Consider the following 25,126-nt stretch of genomic DNA (forward strand, 5'->3'; position numbering starts at 1 on the left):
AAGAAAAGAGGGGCATTTTTCCTTGTACTCCCGTTTATTGTGGCGCCAAATGGAGGGGTCGTGGGCAGTAGCATCTGTCCATGAGCTGTTCGTTACTTCCCATTCAACCATTTCTTTTATTCTGTTTTTTTTTTTTAATTTACTATTTTGACCTTTTAATTTTCCAATTTATATTTAATAAATCAATCAACTACATAATTCAATTAATAAACAAGTTTAATTCAAATAAAGGAGCATTTAACTCATTAAACTCATAACTGGTTGATTTACAAACTTGTAAGTTAGTGTTCAGTTAAGAAATTAATAGCTTGATATTTAACTATAAAGGCTATACTGATTACATAAACATCTATTTAAATTGTTTATTAGAATAGTATAATAAATTTTAATTAAATTATGAAAAATGAATTCAGTTCAACATAAATAAATTAAATTAAATTAGAACAATCTCTTCAATGAAAATCACTAAATCAAGTTTAAAAGAGAAATACTAAATGGAGAAAGGTACTCTCAAGTCTCCAGTCTCCACATGATGATGAGATTTTATTAATTGGATGCTAAAGCAGAAGAAAATAAACCTATCCCTACAAATTGCCACAGTCAGTAGCATAATAATCATAGACATGTATAGAGAAAAGAAAAAATAATAATAAAAAAACAAAAAAGATTAAGACAACCTAAGCCACCTAGTCCTCTGCTGTTTGTGTTGTGATCTAATCTATTAGTATCTATCTAACCCAATAATTACATCATAAAAAGCAAATTCCAAACACATTTCTCATTCCCAAAAACCCACTCAATTCAATAATTTACCATATATTAATAGTAAATTTATTATTAAAAGTAAGAGAAATCAACATATGGAAGGTCCCTTTTCTGGTCATTTTATTCTCATTCTTTCCTAACCAAAAAGCAAATCTTTTTCTACTTGTATCATTATTATTATTATTCTCAATTATATTTTTATCATATTCTTTTGGGTTCTACATTACACAAATCCCATCTTTCAAGAATCATAACTTCCTCTCTTGTTCATATCCTCCTCTGTTTCTTTCTCTGCTTCTGCACTTAAAACTTTCTTTGTCAACTATTTATCAGTTCTGCACTTTCTTGATGAGTCTGCATTTGGGTTATTGCCATTTCTGTCAAAGGTATGTAAAGATTGATTCTTTTAATCTTGTTTTAGTATGTTGGGTATTGCTTTGTGTAAAAAGTTGTACAGGAACAAGAAAAAGAAATGAATGAGAGTTTCACGAAACTTCTTTTTGTGTACAGTAGTTTCCTTTTGTTGAAACTGTGAAGATAATCATTGAAAGTGACTGCAACTTAGCTATTTCTGTTTTGTCAGAATCAGACGTCAGTTCCTTCTTGTTTTCTGTAAAGAAAGAGTTCAGAATTCTATTTAGTTCAATCATTATATTTTTTTCTTAGATTGCTCTGTTTTCTGAAGTTCTCTCAGCTTGCATAAACAGAGCACTAATGTCTGTCTGTTTTATTCTCAAGGTTCTTTTTCTTTTCTTCTTTTTACGAGATCATGTCTCTATATCCGTTTTTGTGGCTGCTGATGAGTTCAAATTCTATTTTAATTAAAACTCGTTCAGTAATAGATCTTTTGATTGTATTTCTGTTCATTCTGGATCCTTAGATAGTATCCAATTCTTCCAATCTTTCCTGTAACTTCAAGAATTCTGATTGTAACTTGAACTCTGTATCAAAAGGTTTACATCTCTGGTTTGTTTTGTTATTTTCCCCCTTAAATTCCAAATTTCTGAAAAACTATCGCCAGAATTTCTGAAGATCAGATTCATTCTTAAGCTAAAAAGACTTCATTATCTTCAAGTTTCATGGAGAACATCTCTATCAAATGCTTTACAAGCAAAAGTCAAGTCTACACCTAAAGTGCAGACAAAATTGAGGTAATTATTTGCAGCAAAAAAGAATGATTAGAAAAGCATTTTCATGCACTTCATAAGTATAATCAAAGTTCTTATTAAATTTCGCCTTCAATTACCCTTTTTCTAAAATGTTAAGTGAGTTGAGTTTTTCTTTGGTACTTTATACTTATTGCCATAACTTACTGGCTAGAAGTGAAAGAAACCTGATATATCTGTCATTATTTTGTTGTCCAGGTCCAGGTCCAGGGCTCAGAAATCTTGAATACATTGTATTCTCTGTTAGTGATATCCTGAGATAAATTTGTTGGCCTTGCAGGTTGTAGATGAAGTATGCAGTTGTAATACTAATCTGATACATCATTTTTCTTTATTGGTTTTTTAATGGGGTGAAGTAGAATTGTTGCTGAAGAAATGACAGCTTTTTGGTAGACCAATTAGCTGCATGGGAGGATTATTTAACCTCTTTGACTTTAATCAGGGCAGCATGGCTAGGAAAATTCTTGCACTCAAGCGGCATGCTAATGGTAAGTACTGCCAATTTGAAATATTTTTTCTTCTATTATTATGAATTTAATCTCTCAATTCTCATTTATAAGAGATCAGGATAAAGTAAGTTGATTTTTGGGAAGAACTTGGACCAAATGTGATCTTTTATAGTTTGTTGCTGAAATTTATAATTTCAGTTTTTCAGATTTTACCAAGTCTTTTCCTGCAGAATCAAAATTAATGGGAAAGCTTATATGATGCTTAATGTTAAGATGATAATTAAACATTTAAATGTAAGTGCTGGTTTGCTTTGCCTTGGCAGAAGTAGCCATCCTCCTCCTTAATTGCTCAACAGTTCTGGTGGGCTGTTTACTTGTTGCCTGAAAGCTAAGGCAGTTTGATACTTAATTGTTTGAAAAAATAAGAATTTCTTTTTCCTGTCTTAGCTTCAAAAATGAAAAGTAATGCACGTTCCACGGTGTGCTCTGCAGGATTAGAAGCTCCTCGTAACAGTTTGGAGCTGCAAGTTGAAACTTCTCAGAGCTGCTGTGCTGCAGGGGATGGGGTGGTAATTGCTCTAAATCACATACCGTACTAATGTTTAATGTTACATATTGATCTGTGTAAATCCTGAGAGACTTAGGATTTTCTTCTTCAATGATTATCATGAAGTTAAGGATCGGATATTCTCTTAACATTCAAGTGTTGTCTCTTGTATATGCAACTGCAATCTTCATTCTCATCATACTTATATGTTCTTCTACTTCCAACTTAATTCACTGGGGCTAATCTTACTGATGATTTTTTCTTTAATATTCTCTTGTTCTATTTTTTGAAGAATTCCCAGTCTTAATTATACGAACTTTCATTACTTTTGTCAGGTTGAAGAAGATTGGTCCGAAAAGAACTGTTACCCAATCGAAGCTTCAATAAAGAGGTTGATTAATGAGGAGACGTCCAAGCAATCTAATACAAGGAAAAATTCACCTAGCATTGTGGCCAGGCTGATGGGCGTAGACATGTTGCCATTAGATACAAAACCTGTTGTTCAGCCAGTTGCTAAAAAGAATGGAAGCACGGTAATTAAACATCCGAAAAGGGACAAAAATGAAAGGAGCTCAGTCAGTAATATCTCTGCCAACTTAAAGTCTTCCAGGCGGATAGAATTTGATTCCTTTTACCATAGCAAAGAAAGAGATGATGACAGATGGGGTAATGGTCAGAAGTTAGAAAAACCAAGGCCTCGAGAACATCCTCAAGAAGAGGAGTTGCAGAAATTCAAGAAGGAATTTGAAGCATGGCAAGCTGCCAGGTTTAGGGAATGTTCAAAGGTTGTTGAACTTGGCAGAAATCCTGATCGCTTCCTTGCGCATGAGAATGGCAACAAGCAAAGAGTGGCACTCAATGAAAATCTTGGAATGTCGCCAGGAAGTGAGAAGCCTGTAGAACATAAAGCATGGTCACGTGAAAAGGCTAGTTTACATCATAGACATAAACTGGAAGTATTCCCAGTTGAACGCAAGGAATCATTCTCTTCAAGAAACAATAGTATGAACAGAAACTATGAGCAGACCTTGCTAAATTGTGATCAGCAACTGGATAAATCTTCTGCTCCGACAAAGATTGTAATCCTGAAGCCTGGTCCTGATAGATTTTGTGACCATGAAGACTCTTGGACTAGTTCCTCAGATTCTTTAGAAGATCGAGGTAGTATTGAAGATTTCCTGGAGGAGGTGAAAGAACGGTTGAAATGTGAGTTGCAAGGGAGAACTTTTAAAAGAGGTTCTGTAGTCAGAGGAAGTGGAATTGAGACTCCTTTCAGTGAAAAGCCATCAGATCCAAAACAAATTGCTCGGCATATAGCAAAACATGTCAGAGAAAGTGTTACACGAGACCTTGGAATGAATCTGCTTCGATCAGAATCAACACGATCATATAGAAGTGATATTCAGTTCAATGGGCCAGGTTCTCCTGAGTTCATCAACAGAGATACTAGGAAATTCTTGTCAGAGAGTCTAAGGAATGTTGTCAAGAGAGAAACGCATTCTTTAGATGTTCCTTTAGTGGTAAGTGGCAGCTCTAGATCATCTCTCTTAGATAATGCGAATATCAGACTAAAAGAAGTAGGAGATGCCTCACAAGTTGGAACAGTGCCGGGCTACTGGGAAGTTACGAAAGATGATCAAGAAATGCAAACTAGATCTTTCAGGCACCGCAGCGATGAAGAATTGCTTTATAGAGAAATGTCTCCCAGGAATCTTGTTAGGTCTCTATCAGCTCCTGTCTCAGGAACATCATTCGGAAAGCTTCTTCTCGAGGATCGACATATTTTAACTGGTGCTCACATCAGGAGGAAACATGAAGCCCTTGGAAATGTGACAATGGAGTTAAAAAAACGGAAGAAAGAAAGATTCAACATCAAGGAAAAAGTTTCCAATTTCAGATACAGTCTCACTTTAAGGGGAAGGCTGTTTGGCAGAAAGCTTCACTCAATGGTGGAACCCCATGGTACTGAACAAGATTTTATCAAGGATATCATGAGTGGACCAACAGTCATTAGGAACCTCAGCGAGAGACATGTAATGGTACTATTCAGTTCACATTCTTAATTACTTTTGTTTAATAAAAGGCACAGCTGCATCAGCTATTAGCCTAGTAGTACAATGGTTCAGTCACTGCCTTATTCGGAGATTCAAATCTGGCCATGAGGGGAGCTGCATATGTTTTTCATGTTCTTTTATTGTCTAATTGACTTGTCTTTAAATGTCTGGTCTTAGGAGAACTCGACTGAGGTGCCTCCAAGCCCTGCATCTGTGTGCAGCAGTGCACAAGAAGAGTTCTGGAGGCCGGTGGATTATCTCAGTCCAGTGTCAACATCTGATGTCACTCCAGTGGATGATAGTGCCATGCCACAAGTTTTTAAAGAGATCAGCTCTAATCTGAATGGTACAGAAACTATTGCTTTCTTCCTTTCAATTCATACACAATGCGCATCTCGTACGAAGTTCTTGTCAAATTTGTTCATATCTTCAGCAGAATGAGCATCAACTTGGCATAAAACCTGAAATGTGAGATTTTTTTCCCTGATAGCCTTTCCTGTATGTTTGATCATGCAGAGCTGCGCAGACAGCTAAGTCGACTAGAATCCAACGAGCCTGACAACCCAACAACTGAACAAGAGCCGAACGGGTGCATAATGGTTGAGTTAGAGGATAAGGTAGAAGCTTACATAAGAGATTTGCTTGTTGCTTCTGGTTTGTATGACGGCTCATGCAATACAATTCTGTCGAGATGGGATCCACTAGCAAAGCCCATCAGCAACTCAGTGTTTGAAAAAGTAGAAGAATCTTGCAGAAAACTGTCCAAGGATGACAACCAAAGTAGTACTAAAGATCACAGAATATTATATGACATGCTGAATGAAGCACTCACTGTTGTCCTCGGTCCGCCTGTGGCCATGTCTAGATTCAGAAGAAAGATCATTAGTTTCTCCATGCTGCCACCATTACGTGGAAAGAAATTGCTGGACAGTGTGTGGCAGATCATCCGGGCATACATGTATCCACCTGACGACAAATCCTGTTACTCACTAGACAGTTTGGTGGCCAAGAATCTAGGATCCACCCCTTGGTCTGGCCTGATAGATGATGAGGTAAATGCATTGGCAAAAGAGATGGAATTTCGGATAATTGGAGATCTAATTGAAGAAATTGTGAATGATATGAATTTGTAACTGTGCTTGGAGATACTATGATCATTATAAAGGTGAGCAGCTCCTTTGTTACAAAGGGGTTGGTGAGTTGTGGGAGTACATATGGGGCCCAAGATATACAAAAAATGATTCTACATGGCTCTATCTTAAGTGGGAACTTGCCACTGTTTTGTTCTTATTACAGGTGAGTTCTGTGGATTAGGAGATTTGCATGTTTATGTGTACATATTTTTTTTGTGGGTGTTTGACACAGAATTGAGTTCATATATCTATTAATTTTTCTTTTCTCTGAAATTGATTTCTAATATTCCGAAAATTATAATTGCAAGAGGAAAATTAAAAGCAATTGATTCAGTGCCATATGACACCAGTATCATGTATATTTTAAACCATTAGATTTATTAAATTTAATCAATAACCGTTCGATAAAAAATTTACTAATAGAATAATGGATTACTTTTTTAATGATTACATACAATATAAGTACAAAATTTAATAATATTTATATTTTATTTTACCAGTTATATAAGTTTTTAAAAAGAAGTTATCAATTTTACTTTTATTAAAGTCATTACATTTTTGAATGTGGGTTGATGCTTCCAATAAGGAGAAGTTAAAAAAAAAGAAAAAAGAAAAAAAGAAAAATCCAGGATTGTATATGCACATTGATTCTAATAAAACCCACAAAAATACTCAAGTAGATATCAATCCACATTGTTGCATTGCATGATGAATTGATTAAGAAGACAAGTGAAACACACTAAACCTGGAACAAAAAATAAATATCTAAACTCTAGAAAGGAAACCGGCTTCATCATTAAAAAAAAAAAAAATAGACATTAAGTGTTAGGATTCGAAGATCACAAAGAATGCCTAAGAAGAATCCTAGATATATGGAATAAGTAGATCTGCCAACGTAGACTTTTCTATTGCCTAGTATATTTACTTTTGTTATTTCCTTTTATTAGAGCAGGTAGTATTTCCTAAAAATCCTTTAATGGACGTTGATGGATATGGCTGTTAAAGTCACGATCTCTTTGTTATCTTGTATCCTAGAAAGTAGGCTAAGTTGTTAATTCCTTCTGTATTTAAACTTGTTGAAGTTAATGGAAAAGGCATGATCAAACAACCAAATAAACTTTGTGGTGCATTCTTACCCTAAAAGAATATTGAATTTTATTGAGCTACTGACTGGGACCTATCATTGGTATCAGAACTCGGACTACTATGTCAACAAACAAAGAAAGAATCGAGAGAGCAGAAGAAAGAATTGAGCTCTTACAACAAGGGTTCGATTCCATGGAAAGCAGTCTTGGAGAGAGGATGCAAAGGCTGGAGTCGACAATCACTAAGCTGTCCAATGTTATATTGGCAGATAAGGGAGCTGAATCGAAGGATCCAATGGGCTCTCCAATGCGAATCAAAAGAGAAGGAGTGAACGACGAGCACAAGCCAATGTTTGAGTCTAGACCTGCTAAATTGGAATTTCCCAAATTCCAGGGAAATGATCCAACAGTTTGGCACACTAGAGCTGAATAATACTTCAACTTCCAAATGACAACTGAATCCAAGAAAGTACCTTTGGCCTCTTATCATTTCGAAGGCGAAGCCAATGAATGGTGGCAATGGCTTAAGAGAGCATACAAGAATGAAGGCAAGGTAGTAACATGGGAAGCACTCGTGGATGAGTTATGGGCGAGGTTTAGCCGAGCAGAAGGAGAAAATTTTGATGAAGCTTTATCAAAAATAAGGCAGACAGGTTCATTGCGTGATTATCAGAGGCAGTTTAAGTAATTGGGGAACAGGGTTCACGGATGGACACAAAAGGCTTTGGTAGGGACGTTCATGGGAGGTCTCAAACCTGAGATAGCAGATGCAATCCGATTCTTTAAGCCAAAAACTCTCAAAGATGCCATTGAATATGCAAGGATGAAGGATCAACAGTTGCAAAAACGACAACGATTCTACAAACCATACAACCAAGCGTCCTATGAGACTCCACCACCTAAGAAAGAGGCAACCACACCAACCAAGCGCCTCACATTCGAAGAAATGCAGAAAAGGAGGGCACGAGGCTTATGCTTCAATTGCGATGACAGATTCACTCCGGGCCATCGTTGTCTAACTCCCAGGATCTTGTTATTAGAAGCAGAGGAAACTGAAGTTATGAATAATGAAGATTTGGATCTTCAGGAGAGAATTCCAGAAATTTCATTACATGCGTTATCAGGGTGTTCGAGATACATAACTATGAGAGTCAAGGCAAGAATTGGATCACACATGTTGAATGTACTCATTGACAGTGGGTCAACACACAATTTCATCAATGATAAAATAGCTCAACTCCTGCACTTACCCATCCAAGCTACACATCCCTTTGGGGTAAAAATTGCCAACGGAAACAATCTGGAGTGTCAAGGCAGATTTGACAATGTGGAGATCACTATACAAGGTCTCCCATTTGCTGTTACTCTTTATGCTTTACCTCTAATGGGTTTGGACATGGTTCTAGGAGTACACTAGTTAGAGCTATTGGGGAAAGTGACATGTGATTGGAAAAAGATGACCATGGATTTTACACGGGATGCTAAACAATTTTAGCTTCGAGGATTGGGCAACTCTCCACTCGACGTGTCTACTGCCAAGTCAGTGCTAAAATATTCAAAAAATAGGTGTTCTGTCTATGCCATCAGCATACAAACAATATGTGTCAATGAGGGGTTTGAGGGCGAGCCAATGGCCACTGATATGCAGAAATTATTGGAAGCATATGGGGATATTTTTTCAGAACCAAACAAGTTGCCGCCTCAAAGGGAAATTGAGCACAAAATTACTCTTAAGGAAGGCGTCGAGCCCGTCAATGTGCGCCCATACAGGTATGCCTATTTTTAAAAATCAGAAATTGAAAAACAATTTCATGATATGCTACAATTAGGGCTAATTCGTCCTAGTACAAGTCCTTTTTCATCTCCCGTCTTACTAGTTAAAAAAAAGGATGGTTCTTGGCGTTTCTGCACCGACTATAGAGCTTTAAATGCTGTTACGGTTAAAGATCGTTTTCCTATTCCCACAATTGATGACATGTTAGATGAGCTCCATGGAGCATCATATTTTACCAAACTTGATTTATGGGCAGGTTTTAACCAGGTACGGGTACATCCTCTTGATATTGCTAAAACTGCATTTAGAACCCACAATGGCCATTATGAATATCTAGTCATGCCATTTGGCTTATGTAATGCACCTTCAACTTTCTAAGCTCTCATGAATTCAATTTTTTTTCCGTATTTAAGAAAACTCATACTTGTCTTCTTTGACGACATTCTTATTTATAGCCCTAATTGGTCTCAGCATATTGAACATGTTCAAAAGGTTTTTGAAATTTTAAGGCATAATGAACTGTATGTGAAACTGAAGAAGTGTACTTTCGGGCAACAAAAAATTGAGTATCTTGGCCATATTGTCACTTCCCATGGGGTTATGGTAGATGAAACAAAAATTCAATCGATGGTGAAGTGGCCTTGTCCTACTAATGTTTTAGAATTGCGTGGATTTTTAGGCCTCACAGGTTACTACAGAAAGTTCGTGCAGAACTATGGCATCATTGTTCGACCGTTAACCAATTTGTTTAAGAAAGGGAAGTTTACATGGAGCCAAGAAGCTGATCAAGCTTTTCTGGAATTAAAAAAGGCAATGACCAGCACGCCCACATTAGCAATGCTTGATTTTGAACAGCCTTTTACCGTTGAGATAGACGCATCACACGGAGGCATTGGGGCAGTCCTTATGCAGCAATCACAGTCAATCGCTTACATGAGTCGAGCCTTGGGGATTACAAAACAATCCTGGTCTATCTATGCCAAAGAGATGTTGGCAATCCTGGAAGCTGTTCAAACATGGTGCCCTTACTTACTTGGAAGGAAGTTCATTATCTATACAGATCAGTGAGCATTAAGATTTCTGTTGGAGCAGCGAATGGCAACACCGGAACAACATAAATGGGTGGCAAAATTATTAGGATATGACTATGAAATAAGATACAAGCCCGGGACAGAAAATAAAGCCGCTGATGCACTACCACGAATGATTGGAAGTGCGTGCTTGCACAATTTGTCTATACCAATGGCATCTCTATGGGACATGTTGAAGAAAGAAGTGGAGACAAATCCGTATATGGTAGCTATTACGAAGCGGGCACATGACAAACCTGAAGCACCATATGTGTGGCGGAATGGCCTAGTTTATTATAAAAATCGTGTTGTCATCCCACCTAAGTCTGTACTTGTAGACCTTTTGCTGAAAGAATTCCATGACTCACCTTTGGGGGGGCATTCAGGCACATTGCGAACGTACAAGCGAATGGCATGTCAGTTCTATTGGCCATCCATGCATCAAAGTATAAAAAAATACATTACCTCTTGTGAAACTTGCCAAAGAAACAAAGTTCTTACCCAGCACCCTGCCAGCCTATTACAACCTTTACCTATTCCTTGTCAAGTGTGGGAAGACATTGCCATGGATTTCATTGAAGGCTTACCTCCTTCCCATGGTTACAATACAATTATAGTGGTCATTGATCGCCTTACCAAATACAACCACTTCATCCCAATATCCCACCCTTATACAGCTAAGGTCATTTCTACGAAGTTCGTTGAGAATGTGGTCAAATCACATGGTCTACCACGTTCAATTGTTAGTGATCGTGATCCCACTTTTACAAGTAAATTCTGGCGGGAATTCTTCAATTTGTCCGGCACCAACCTGAATATGAGCTCTTCTTACCATCCCCAAACCGACGGCCAAACTGAGGTAACAAATCGATGTTTGGAACAGTACCTTAGATGTTTCACTGCTCAACAACCTCACAAGTAGGCCACCTTCCTTCCATGGGCAGAATATTGGTACAATACTTCTTTTCATGCTTCCACTAAGATGACGCCATTTCAAGCCTTATACGGACGCTTACCTCCAGTTATACGATCTTACGAACTTGGCTCTTCGAATGTGGATGAGGTTGATCACATGTTAGCCAATCGAGATGCGATTCTTCAGCAACTGAAAATGAACTTACATAATGCTCAAAATCAGATGAAACAGCAGGCTGATTTAAAGCGTAGAGACATTGAATTCCAAGCTGGCGAGTACGTGTTTTTGAAGTTACAGCCTTTTCGCCAAACTTCAGTCTATAAACGAGCTTGTCACAAATTAGCAAGTATTTATTATGGACCATTCCAGATTGAAGAAAAAATTGGAACTGTCGCATACCGACTCAAGCTGCCTGCAGGATCCCGCATCCACAATGTTTTTTATGTGTCATTGCTTCGGAAATTTGTCGGTGATCATATGCCAACTAGCCCAATAATTCCAAAGATGACAGTGGAAGGAGAAATAATGCCCGAGCCTGCAACAATCATTAAAACGCGTTGGAAGGGGAGCGAAACAGCTATTATAGAGGAAAGCCTTGTACAATGAAGAGGGTTACCTGTAGAAGAGGCCACTTGGGAAAATACCCAGGAATTACTTGACAAATTTGCTGCTACCAACCTTGAGGACAAGGTTGCTCTTCATGGGGAGGGTAATGTTAGGATTCGAAGATCACAAAGAGTGCTTAAGAAGAATCCTAGATATATGGAATAAGTCGATATGCCAACGTAGACTTTTCTATTGCCTAGTATATTTACTTTTGTTATTTCCTTTTATTAGAGCAGGTAGTATTTCCTAAAAATCCTCTAGTGGACATTGATGGATATGGCTGTTAAAGTTATGATCTCTTTGTTATCTTGTATCCTAGAAAGTAGACTAAGTTGTTAATTCCTTCTGTATTTAAACTTGTTGAAGTTAATGGAAAAGGCATGATCAAACAACCAAATAAACTTTGTGGTGTATTCTTACCCTAAAAGAATATTGAATTTTATTGAGCTACTGACTGGGATCTATCATTAAGCTGACATAAAAAACTTGAGTCGTTTAAGATCATTAATAAAAATAAAAATAGAAATAGAAATAACTAGTTTTTATATGTTATATGATTTAGTATAAAAGATAATTAAATTTTATTTATAGTTTTTCAAGAATAATAAGACCCAATTATTTTAAAAAATAATATTTAATTTATTTTTATAATATACAACAAATATATAAACTATTTATAATTGATTTAAATTGAGTTTTACGAAAATTCATTCCCTAAGAAAAAGGAGAAATGAAACGTGGAAATCTCATTCACATTTCCGATTAAGCTTCGACTAACCACCCACCAATAATATAAATCGCTCATTCTTATTTTATTTTTCATGAACAAAACAACCCCTAAGTTAGGATCAGTATAATTAGCATCCATCTCTTCTTCCCAATTGTGTCCCACGATCATTATCTTACTATTGAATTAGCTTGTTAGCAGATAACAGTGGTGGCGAGTTGTTGAGTCCGGCGAGTTGTAAGGAGCAAGGGGAGAGGCGGTTGGCTCTTCTTCTTCCTCCGCCTTCATTGTGTAGAAAGAAAGGCGAAGGTCTTCTTACCCCTTTTCTTTTATTTGTATATTCGTACCCTCTTTCTTTTCTTTTTCTCCTTTCCCCTTCTACTTTAGAAAATTGTGTTTTTAGATCCACAAAGAAGAAATCACACCTCTCTCACAATTTTAATTTTGCACTTCTCATTTGTTAATACTATATAGATATAATAATATACTATTACTCTATAAGATATACTCATTGACGAAGTAAACCATGTGGTAGTCTTTTGTCATAAAATAAACTTCAAGACTGTTTTTGTCAATAAGTAGAATCACGGAATAAGCTTTTATACTTTTTTCATTTCTCTTTTGAATTAAAAAATTTAATTTAAAACTCATTTGGTTGGAGAATTAAAATTGGAATTGGACCCTTTATATCAAACCCTATATATCTGTGATCTTTCAGATTATTAAAGATAATGAGCTCGTTCTGGTGGGGATCGACTAGTAGTGATGGTAATCAAGGGTGTCAAATGAGCTTCATGGGATAAATCCTGTGTTCCAAAGAAGCATAGTGGTAGGAGCTTTTCATTTACTATATATATGAACTTAATATTGCTATGCTCAGGAAATAAGGCTGGGGGGGACCATAATCTCTTGTTAGCTGTATGTATATAAGGCCTCAGTGCTATATTACTTAGTGATGAAAATGGTCAAGTTGTAACCTTGTATTTCCAAATATTTTTGCCTTTGCTAATTTCAGTTTAATTGTTGTTAACATAAAATATCAATGGGCATGCCTCCAATTACCGCAAGAATACCACTTTTCTTCTTAGCACAAACAAGACCTTTAATTTGTTTATGTTTGGAAAGCAAAATTTAGCAAACAGTAGTGTTTTTAAATTTTAGCACTATATTATAATATTTGATTTCAATTTCAGCTTTTATTAAAATTAATTAATCAAATTTGCTAATATAATATAAATTCCCGTGACAATAAAAGGAAACTGAGTAAATATTAAAGTTGTTGATTCATTTTATTACTAAAATATTATTGTTTAAACACATAAAGTTTTTTTTTCTTAATTTTGATATTTCATTAATCTTATGTGCTTAAATAATAATAACTCAGTAATGAAAATATTGACTCAGACCATCCCTTTTTCTATCGTTAAAGTTCATGCCATGTTAACAAATTTGATTGATAATTTTACTAAAGGGTAAAATTGAAATCAAACTTAAAATATAATGCTAAAATTTTAAAAATTAAAAACTATATGCTAAATCTAATAACAAATATAAAATTCAGAATTTTTAATAATTTAAAAACCCTAAAATTCATTATCTTCTCACATCCAATTAAAAACCCTAATTTTTAATCTTAAACAAAGAATCTAAGAAAGATCTAAAAGAAAAACAGAAGGAATCCAAGAGAGCCAATCTATTTCAATATCCAATCATCAAACATATAAAGAGTGCAACTTACCGCAACAAGGGAAAATTGAAATTACTTGTGGTGGTAGATGGATCCCACTTCCCACATTATGCTAGCTAGTGAAGAAAATATTGCTTCCCAAAAACTTGTTTTCTTTTATCATATGATAAGATTACAAGCATATACCAAATCCATATAATAAATCACATACTTATTGACATTAATAATACATGTATCAGTCATCCAATACTAAAATATAAATAAATAATAATTTTTTTATAAATTTATAGTTTATTTTTCAGATGAAATAAAATATTTACGTTTTTAATTCATTATTATTATTTTAATCTTGATTGAAAGACCACATCAGAATATCATGTATCTGGGGGCAGATTCATGCACCTATGATTGTTTTGTTTTTCTTGGCGGCTGATTATTCCGTTTTCTATCATACGTATGAAACTGACAACATTGTCAATGAGTAAAGAAGTGAAAGAGGATTTAATTTGTCTTAAATATTTTGGATTTCTTATTTACAAAAAGATAATTTTGACTTTTTTTTTATATTTATACTATGGCTTTTAAGAAAGAATATATATGGACATTATGATCATTTTCTAGATTAAAATAAAAGAATAAGGTGATCTTTTTATTGGGATCATGAGTTTTTCTTTTACTAAAAGTAAAAGTATATCTTAATCAATTATTAAAATAAAAGTAAATAGAACTAATAAGTCATATAAATAGTTTAGAATTCATGCCCATATTTATCAATCACATCAATACAGATTTTTTAATTTATAATTCAAAGGCTAATATATTTCACTTTAGTGATTATTTTCAATCATTACTCTTTAGTCATTTAATAAATTTAATTCTGACCCCATAAATAAAAATTTGAGGCTATTACTAGTTCAGCTAAATACTAAATTTTATAGTATCTCTATAAAGAAATAACAAAAACTCCATAAAAATATTCAAGAAACCCATAGAAAATAAAACTATTGAAAATTTTGTAAAATCCATGAAAAATTCAAGAAACCTATAAGAAGTAAACTATTGAAAAATTGTATTTATTGAGCTAAATTAATATAAAAGAAGAAAATGAGAGCAGCATTAATTTAGAAAAAGAGTATATAGTTGGCATGGATCAAAATAAAAATAAAAAATTTTAATAAAAGAACGAGTTAAAAGAATAATTCAACATTTCAATTTTGACTATTTAATTATTTTTATATTTTAGCTTTCGATATAATTTGATGGATACTTAATTTGTATTTTTATGATATTAAATATTTTTTAACATATTTTTTTATCTAATATGTTCATGTGTATTATATATAGTTATTTTAATATTATCATAATACATAATTCAAGTTTTTATTAAATTAAATAAAAATTTAAAAAAATTAAAAAATTATTAAAATAGAATTTAGATATTTATTAGGTTAAAAACACGGTTAAAGTCAACGTGGGTAACTATGCATTTTGCCTAAAAGAAGAAGAAGAAGAAGATGTGGTACATTAGCAGTCGAACAACTTCTCCTGATGGGATTGAAACTTCATTTTCCATGGTTGAATAGAGCTAACACTTATTTAGATTACACAAAGAAACTCACCTAATAGAACCCATGACTGCTTCCATTGTAACAGAGAAGAAATCCCTTTTTATGGGGGAAAAAAAGGCCCGCAAAGACTAACTATTAACTTGATGCCTAAGTTTACACCAACTGCCACAATTAGTGGCTTCATTGATTTATTAACTTCTAAGTTTTCTTAAAATGATTTCCCTAACTTTTTTTTTTTGTTTTGATTTCTTTTTTATGCGTATAGAAATCTTGTAATAGAATATTAGAGTTTGATCAGCTGCATTTCTATTCTATTCTCTTTTATTGTTCTTTCCCCGTATCTTTTTTTTTTTCACCACCGTCGGTCGTCTTTTAGATCGAAAATAATTTTTTTTATTTTATTTATATCATTCTATTTTGATTAATAAATACATATCTAAAAGTTCTATATGTTTTTATCTGTATTATTATTAGGATTTCTTGATTTCTTCTTTTATGGAGCTTTTTTTTTATTTCATATGCTGTGAAAATTTTGATTCCCTGTACGGAGTTTTTGATTATATCATTTATAGAATTTGAATCTTTTTTCATGGAGCTACAATGATGATGTAAGAATTTTTTTATTGATATTCTCACAATTGAACTTATTTAAAGACCAAAGAATCATTTTGTAGTTTAAAATAATCAGTAAGTAGAACGCATGGATGGCCGAGTTATAAATTTAAATAACTCCGTCAACATTATTGAAGGATATGAATATATAGATTTTTATTATTTATATGAGATTTTTCTTTTGTACTTCTTGACAATAGTGGTTGTTATTTTTATTATTAATTAAATTATATTTTTATTTTTCAATAAATGAAAGATTGATATTTTTATTATTAATTAAATTATACTTTATTTTCCAATAAATGAAACATCAATGATTTCTACCAAAAATAAATATTAGAATTAGAGATGAAGACTGTTAAATAGAAAATTATGAGACTAATAAAATCATTGAAATGAAAGAGGGACGAAATTGGTGAAGTTGTACATGGCCATGCCCTCTTCAACACTATTTAATAGATTAACCATAATAACTTATTTATTTCTTTTTCTTATTTTCTTTGCTTTTCTTGAATATTCGCAGTTCAAAATCATCTTGCAGTCATTACAGATTCATCTTCATTTTCATCTTAATGGAATTAACAATAATGAGATTAGATTTTAAGAAGAAAAAAAAAAAAGAAATTAAAGGAGATGAGAATTAGCTAATATTAAGTAGGTTTATTCCCGTCTTGTATTATTATTATATTAATTCTGAATTATTATAGAATGAAATTTTTATACTAAAAAAAATGAATTTCTTTTGTACGCCATTGATGATTTGTCTTTAATTAGATTAATAAGACGAACCAAATAAGATACATAAAAATTACTTTATGATAATTCAAGTGGACTACTTCAATTTGGTAAAAAAATGTCCTTTCTTTTTTCCCATCAATGGTGAAATACAAACTTCACGCGAATCATTTTAAAAATTTTATTTTTGAATAATATCAGACTAATGCGAAGGAATGCAAAATGCACTAATTTGACACACTAAAAAATCTAATCTTACGATAAATATATATTATGATATAAATAAAATTTTGGATTCGATTTTTTTATTATTATTTTGAAATAAAGAAAAAAGAAAAACATTGAGGATTGAGACAAGAAATAAAATGGGGAAAGTAGGTCATTAGTGAGAGTTTTGAGGGTGTAGACAAACACCATAAGTCATATGCTTCATATGTATGTATTCGTATTTGTATTTATGGTACACATGGGATCACATGCATGCAATTTAAGGACAATTTTCTTAATTTTTGAGAAGAAGAAGAAGACAAGCTCATGCTACACAGATGGAAAAAAAAAATTAAAAACATTTTCCATGCATGATCGTTGGATTCTATGACAATTTTAAAGTCAAACTAGATTTTTAAAAATTAATTTTTGTAAAAAAAGAAGATAAATAATTAAAAGGGCATTTTGAAAAATAAAAAAAAAGAAAAATTATGTGAAACTGGGTCTCTATCGTTAGCCATCTTAGTGGGATTATTGGTGTTGACTGACTGAATAAAATTGGCAAAAAAAGGGTTTGTATTGTATGAGGTTGTTGGATGCCGACCAGACGTGGACTTGTGCAATCAGAAAAGGGCAAGTGGAAATTTGATGAAAATCACCCAAACCAGATGCCTGTGTCTGCTTGTAGTCGCACAACTGCCTATACAAACATATTATTATGATTGGTCATTTGATTTTGACAAAAGCGGTGGTTGTATCTTCAACTTTATTTTTCTTAATATTTGATGGGGAATTGTTTTCTAATAAGTTTTTATACTTTTATTTTTATTATTTTTAAGATATTATGTTAGGAGCGTAATCTAGCAAAGTCTCGCTTAAATTCAAAAATTTCGTCCAAAATCAAAATAACTCGATCTTAAAACGGTTAAAGTTTAAAAATAATCCGAACTCGATAATAACAAAGTCTGAGATTCGATAAAATTTAAATTTATAATCACTACCGATTCAAAATCTAAAATAACTCTAAATATAAATTTTAATAAATTAAAAATAGTATTTTGGTGACATCTAATTATCATATATAGCTAATTTTGATGCTTGATTTTTTAAAATATTTTATTTTCAATTAGAATTTTAAGAAATATTTTTTGTAATAACTTTTCTAAATTTTTTATTTCTAAAATAATTAGTTTATAAATTTTTAGTCAATAGTAAAATAACTAACTTGAATTTATATATATAATATCAAAAAACAGAAAAAAATTACAAAACAATCAAATAAATAATTAAAGTTAGAAATTTTGTAATTTATTTTAATTTCTACTCAAATTTTTTAGTAACTGAAGAAAAGAAATAAAACTATTTTATGTTATACCATGAGAAAAATATTTAAGATTGATAATAAAATTATACTTTAAGTAAAATTAAATTAATAATTATATATTATTTTTCATAAAAATCAACAAACTTAATTGATAATGAATAAATTAACTAAACAAAATTTTGATATTGATACTATTTTAAATTCAATCTTTTTAATTTATAACTCTTTCGTAAGTAAAATAAATAATTAAGTTAATTATGTCTAAAATAAATAAAACCTATATTTTTTATTTTTCTTTAAATTTTAAAAAAACTTCAAAATAAACAAAAACGATAGTACAACAATAGATATATAAGGTATAAAATAGTCCACCATAATATAAAAATTTGAATTTCGATCTTCAACTAAAAAAATTTTAAAAGATTAAATATATAAAATATTAAATTCATGAAATTAAAAAATAAAATCAGATAAATTAATCATAGAATTTAACCCGAACCAATAAATTAATCCGCAGCCCACCTCGAGATTTGAGGCAACTCGAACTAAATTTTATCTAAATTTGATTCGAACCGAACTAATAATAATTTGAATTTGAAAAAGAATTAAGGCTAGAAAAACCCGAACTGGACCAACCCGATCCTAAAACTAACAAAAACTAACATCATCGAAACTAAAATTCTCTAAACCAAAAAAGGCCTAAACTTAAAATGGCTATTCAAAATTTTTTTATTCGAATCCGACTCAGACCGCCTATTTATTATCCTTAAGCATATACACAACAACTGTTATTGTGGGTGAGTAAAAAATTATGTCAACAAGATATTAATATTTTTAATTTTAGTTTATTGGGCCTTAAATTTCTTTTTATTATTCTAAAGAATTTCTTAATTTTTTAATTTTAATTCATTAGATCAAAAATTTATATAATGTATTGCTATATTTTTTACATTCAAATATTACTTGGGCTTTAATTTTTTATATGTCATTAGATTTAATATTAAAAATTCTTAAGCTTAAATAAAAGAGTTGTTGTGCATTTATTATTTTGTCTATTTTTATTTAATGTAAAAAAGTAATTTTCTTGAAATTTCAATATGAGATGATTTATTAAGTTTATATTTTATTATTTTAAATTTTTTTGTTTTAATGCATCATAAAAATATTATGAAAATTTAAATTTAATTAGTATTAAATTAGAAAATGGTAACTTTCTTTTTATTTTGTAAGCTAATTTTTCTTAATAGATATAATTCTCATAACAATTCATTAAATGTTTATGCATTTTTTGAAAATATAGATTTTATTAATTGAGTTTGTAAATATATCCAATCTCAATTTCTCGACTCCAGCACTTAAAATATATTTTAAGTGAATACATCTCCCATAATGCATTATATTTTATTAATTGAGTGTCAACTTATCCAATCTCGATTTTTTGACTTCAATCCTTTTTTCTATTAATTTCACTTTTTACTTCATTTATATTTTTTATTTATCATTTATTTTTAAAGCATTTTTTTGGGAAGAGACTCTCAAAATTAATGAATGTTTATATAAAGATATAGAAAATAAAAAATATTTAAAGATATTTGAAAACAAAATAAAATTTTAGAGACTTAATAAACTAAAATTAAATATTTTTCTAACATATTTAATAATGTTTATATGCACATTCTTAATAGAAAAAATTAAAGACAACAAAAGAAAAGTATATGAATTCATTAAAATGCATATGATCATCATAAAGACTAAATAAAATAAATTCAAAAAGTACAAAGACTCATATATATGACTTACTTTTAATTTAATGGTAAAATACATTTTTAGACTTTAAAATTTTTTAATTTTATTTTTCTCGAGCACCTTAATCTCTATTTTATTTGGTTGAATTTTCATATTTATATTTTTTTTGATAATAGTTTTCAATCAAATAAAAAACAGAAGTATAATGATAAAATAAAAAATAATTCTTAATTTATATAAAAATAAAAATATAAGAAACTAATAAAAGAATTAAAAACATAGTAAAAATAATCATAAAATATTTAAAATTTAGTAACGAACTTTATTTAATTTAGTTAAAAGTTAATTTAGAGGAATATGTGATTATATATATATATATAATGTAAATAAGGAGAAATTTCTAGAATTTCAATTTGCCATATAAAATTATAAATTTATTGCATTTGATAGAATTATTATATTTATAATATTTAGTATATAATTATTATTAATTAATTCAATTAAAAAATTAACTAATATAAATACAATACCTCATAAAATATGCTATGTTATGTGATATAATTATAATGATAAATATATAATTTTATATGATGAACAGATTTCACTTAATATGAAAAGTAATTATTTAATTGTTCAGCAAGTTCTAATCCACCTGGTGGCACTTCATAAACTGATGAAAGTGACATTTTTAATTTTCACAATTAAGTTAATTAAACTACACATTAAATTAATCTATGCCTAAACAAAATTCTTCTTTTCTTTCAAATTTATTTCCTAAAGTACTTTTAATATTATTAACATTCTAATTTTAAAAAATGAATTTAATTTAGAATGAAAAATGAGAAATATTTTAATGAAATTTTTTGGCAAAAATATAATTAATTATTTTAAAAATTTAAAAAACTGCTTTCGAATCAATTAATTACTTTTTCCAAAAGTAATATATAAATTAAATTAAAATGTTTTTAAAATATATATTCTAATTAAAGTAGGACAATGAAAAGTATATTTCAAAAAAGAGAGGCTAACTCGTACCGGTTTAAATAAACATTGACTTAGCTCAAGAAAATAAGAAAAAAGACCTTTGACCTAAAGCCACAAACTAAGCCATAATATACGGTGTGTCGTATTTAGGATGCAAAGAATATTATACATTAACCCCTTTGAATGGCAAAGAATATAATAAAACAAAATAAATCTATTCACACAATTATCGGTTGGCTAATTTATCGTTAACAGAGAAAATGAATCGAAAAACATGCACGAGATGCACATATTATGCTAAAATACGCCAAGGAGAAGGATAACATATAAAATATTTAGAAAAAAAAAAAACAAAATATTTTTGCACTTACTAACCAAACCAAAGACCACAAAAATTCACTTTCTTCGTCTGTTTCTTTTCTCTTTTCTCTTTGCAATCATTCTTTACTGTTCATTACTGACTTTCTTTCTTTTTCTTTACTATTCGCTGTTTGTTTTGTTTGATAGAGAGACCTAAAGAGAGGAGAGCTGTTAATGTTATGTATGTTAATGTTATGAGTTGTTGTTGTTCTTGAAGAAGGATTGATGGAGTGGGATAATAACAATCAAGAAAATCAGAATCAAAGAGAAACTAGAAATGGGAATATCATAAACACTGGTAGCAGTGTTAATGGGAATGGGAATGTAAATGGAAACGGAATGTTGTATGTTAAAGTTATGACAGATGAGCAACTTGAAACTCTTAGGAAGCAAATTGCTGTTTATGCTACTATTTGTGAACAGCTTGTTGAGATGCATAAAACCCTCTCTGCCCAGCAAGATCTTGCAGGTCTAACTTTCCCTCTCTCTTTCTGATATGTTTGGTAAATGACAAGCTTGTGTTGTGTGTTTTTTTTACCCTCTGATGGAGAATTTAAAGTCGATCAGCTTTTTATTGGTATATTTATGGGTGTTCTATGCAATGGCTTTCTGCTGTACTTTTTTGTCATTTTCTACTGATTGTTTTTAGGGTTTTATTTCATCTTTACTTTTGTGCTTTCTGCCCTTCTCTTCTTCAAATTGCATATCTGCCTATAATTTGTAACTGTTTTAACTACTATTAAGATATTCTGCTTCAAGTGTACCTATGTATCTTGTACAATTTGGTTCAAGTGGGGACATAAACATTGGCAAAAGGTCCTAATTCTTGTTGGATTTGTTATCAACTTAGCTAGAAGTGACCCCAAGTTGCTATGATATTCTGATTTGAACTTATCACTTATGAAGGTAGTAGGACTGCACTGTCAACATTGAAGTGCAGAGTGCACTCTAATTGAGTCATGTCAGACAAGATTAGATCATATTTTTGTGGCTGATTTTTGCTTAAGAGTTCTTAGTCTTCCATTCACGTTATTTCTTTTTTCATCTGTCCAACCTCATTTTACCAAAATGTCATGTGTTACATAGGATTTCAAGCAAGTTAACGTGGTTTCAGTATCAGTTGGTCATCTCAAACTTATAAAAAAATTTTAAACCAGATGAAGGACATAAGGGATCTTAGTTTGCAGTGTGCCTAGATGCTTTATATCATTAATAACGATGTGGAAAGATCTCAACATATTATGACTCTTTGCTAATTTGATTTAGTAGAAGATACACTTGACTAGAACTTCTTCGCTGAACAAAATCACCTCTTTTACTATTGCAGGAGGTAGGTTGGGAAATCTCTACTGTGATCCATTAATGACTTCTGGTGGACATAAAATTACTGCAAGACAGCGGTGGACTCCAACACCAGTGCAGCTTCAAGTTCTGGAGCGCATCTTTGATCAGGGAAATGGAACTCCAAGCAAACAAAAAATTAAAGAGATAACGTCTGAGCTCAGCCAGCATGGACAAATTTCTGAAACAAATGTGTACAATTGGTTCCAAAACAGGCGTGCACGATCGAAAAGAAAACAATTGGTTGCTTCATCTAACACTGAATCAGAAGTAGAAACAGAAGTCGACTCACTGAATGAAAACAAAACAAAACCAGAAATATTTCACTCCCAACAGAACCATCCACGGGCTGAAGATCTATGCTTCCAGAGCCCCGAGATAAGCTCTGAACTGCATTTCTTGGGTGTGTTACCAAATCAAAGTATGTAGATTATATTGGATCATTCATTTTATTTGCAGACTAATCATAAAGCCTATAAGCCTTACATTCTTAATCAGTATAAGCTAGACATGGGCATGGAGATAGATGAAACATACTGCAAAGTTCTTTAACAAATTATTTGTGATTTTGAGAGTTTCTTAAATGCATTAGATTTTCTCCTATCCATGTTTTTCTTATATTGTTCTACTTATAATGAAAGGTACTTTAAAGAAAAAAGATTCTAGTTTTTTATTCGTGTATGACTGGCTGATATAGGTGGGCATAGGTGGATTTTCTGCAACAGTATCCTGCTTTCATTGAATATACTCTCTGCTCAAAGCCACGGATAGCATGTTCTACACAGGCTCAACCTTTTGTGAGGGGCCTTTATCATATTGCTTTTACACTGTTCTCTTACTCCATATCTTGCCTGGTAGTAACTTGTCAGCAAAGTAATTCTGCTCGTGCTCACAGTTAGACTATGTTTAGATGGTGGTTTTCTTTTTATTTGTAAAAGTATTCAGAAATTTTGATATGTTGGAGTAAGATACTTGTGCTTTCACTGCTTGTTCCTTTGACTTTGTGTAGATTTGAAACATGACAGCCATAAATTATGAATGTAGGTGCTCTTATTGTTTTCTTACAAATTAATTAATGCAGGAGATGGAGCTCCAGGAAGCTATAATCTTTATGATCAAGCAGAGGACTATGGCATGGCAGGTTGACATCTATTTTACCCTGCCTTCATCTTGTTGATGCTAATTTGTTTGATGAACCTATATCCTGACTAGAAGTCCTGGCTTCCCAAGATGGTGTTCTCGAAATGACGAGGAGAAACAATGATTGACTCTCTCTGAGAGATTATACCATATCCAGTGTAACAGAGTTGGTTATAATTTTGTTGATGATTGTAAGTTGGAGAACGGATACACCTGTACTGCTAGTCTGCTTTATGATCTCAATTGGTTTGTGTTTGATAGATTTGTCATTACCACCTTTCTGATTTATTAGTAAAAATGAGTTTCAAATATGCTTATAACCAGTAATACAAACTTGCAGCAGTTAGGGTTTATTTTGCTACTGCAAGGGCAAGATCTTTTTCCTAGAGCAGCAAAGTGAAGTCCATTCCTATCCTGTTCTTTCATTGCAGCAACAGATGGACCTAACAATAATTTTCAAATTGGAGTTTGGAGCTCAACATGATTTTGCTCTTCTACCTTTCCTTGGGACATTAGAGAATGTAGCATATTTTAACCCTTTAATTCTATAAAATGACAATCTGTCTAAAGGCTCGAGGAGATTTCCAAAGAAGTTAATTGTGCAAAGAAGAGGGATTTAATAGTCCTGGAGGATAGAGGAGGTTTCCAAACAAGTCAATTGTGCAAAGAAGAGGGATTTAACAGTCCTGGAGGGGACTGGTAACTGCATTACTTCATTTTATGCAAGGATAACTCTTGAAGGGCTCAAAATAGTCAAATTTGTGGAGATGTGTTTGGGCTCTTTTTCCCACATCTAAAACTTTCTGAAAGGGCTTCATGCAGGAAAAACAAGGAAAAAGGCCATTTTAGGTTTGGATAATACATGCTATACAGGGCCTGCAGAATATACACATTATAACTTTCCTGATCCTGTCTATCAAAGAGAATGTTGTAAAATTTGTAGAGAGAGATTCAGGCAACCAGGTCAGTACCATCCATGACTGGTAATACTGATGGCACTGTGACAATATTATGGCTTTGAACAAAATAGACTGAAAGAGAAAACAATGAGAAACAGAAGTGGAGTTTATGACATGTGAAAGCATATTACAAAGCATAATTTCTCAAGACGAAGTAGTGGGGTCTGCCGA

At 31.9% G+C, this 25,126-nt stretch overlaps 2 protein-coding genes across 10 annotated transcripts; both read left to right on the plus strand.

The window, feature by feature from the left end:
* Positions 1 to 946: 946 nt before the first annotated feature.
* LOC8281314 lies at positions 947 to 6,387 on the plus strand. 6 transcript variants are annotated; one of them, XM_015720876.3, is made up of 6 exons: positions 947 to 1,151; positions 2,130 to 2,419; positions 2,873 to 2,949; positions 3,263 to 4,966; positions 5,159 to 5,327; positions 5,498 to 6,387. In XM_015720876.3, the coding sequence occupies exons 2-6, from the start codon at positions 2,338 to 2,340 to the stop codon at positions 6,112 to 6,114; spliced, it is 2,649 nt and encodes an 882-aa protein (XP_015576362.2). In that variant the 5' UTR covers positions 947 to 1,151; positions 2,130 to 2,337; the 3' UTR covers positions 6,115 to 6,387. The 6 variants fall into 6 exon arrangements, with proteins under 6 accessions (XP_015576362.2, XP_015576364.2, XP_048230459.1 ...); XM_015720878.3 differs by having other exon boundaries at positions 2,212 to 2,419; XM_048374502.1 differs by having other exon boundaries at positions 1,021 to 1,151; positions 2,374 to 2,419.
* Positions 6,388 to 21,539: 15,152 nt separating this feature from the next.
* LOC8281315 (WUSCHEL-related homeobox 13) lies at positions 21,540 to 24,256 on the plus strand. Of its 4 annotated transcripts, none has more exons than XM_015720849.3 (4): positions 21,540 to 21,984; positions 22,843 to 23,277; positions 23,554 to 23,653; positions 23,938 to 24,079. In XM_015720849.3, the coding sequence occupies exons 1-3, from the start codon at positions 21,741 to 21,743 to the stop codon at positions 23,625 to 23,627; spliced, it is 753 nt and encodes a 250-aa protein (XP_015576335.1). In that variant the 5' UTR covers positions 21,540 to 21,740; the 3' UTR covers positions 23,628 to 23,653; positions 23,938 to 24,079. The 4 variants fall into 4 exon arrangements, with proteins under 4 accessions (XP_015576335.1, XP_015576336.1, XP_015576337.1 ...); XM_015720850.3 differs by having other exon boundaries at positions 22,843 to 23,259; XM_015720851.3 differs by lacking the exon at positions 23,554 to 23,653 and having other exon boundaries at positions 21,542 to 21,984; positions 22,843 to 23,259; positions 23,938 to 24,256.
* The last annotated feature ends 870 nt before the right edge of the window (positions 24,257 to 25,126 follow it).

The sequence above is a fragment of the Ricinus communis genome, chromosome 5 (genome assembly GCF_019578655.1).
Source record: "Ricinus communis isolate WT05 ecotype wild-type chromosome 5, ASM1957865v1, whole genome shotgun sequence".
Taxonomy (NCBI): Eukaryota; Viridiplantae; Streptophyta; class Magnoliopsida; order Malpighiales; family Euphorbiaceae; genus Ricinus; species Ricinus communis.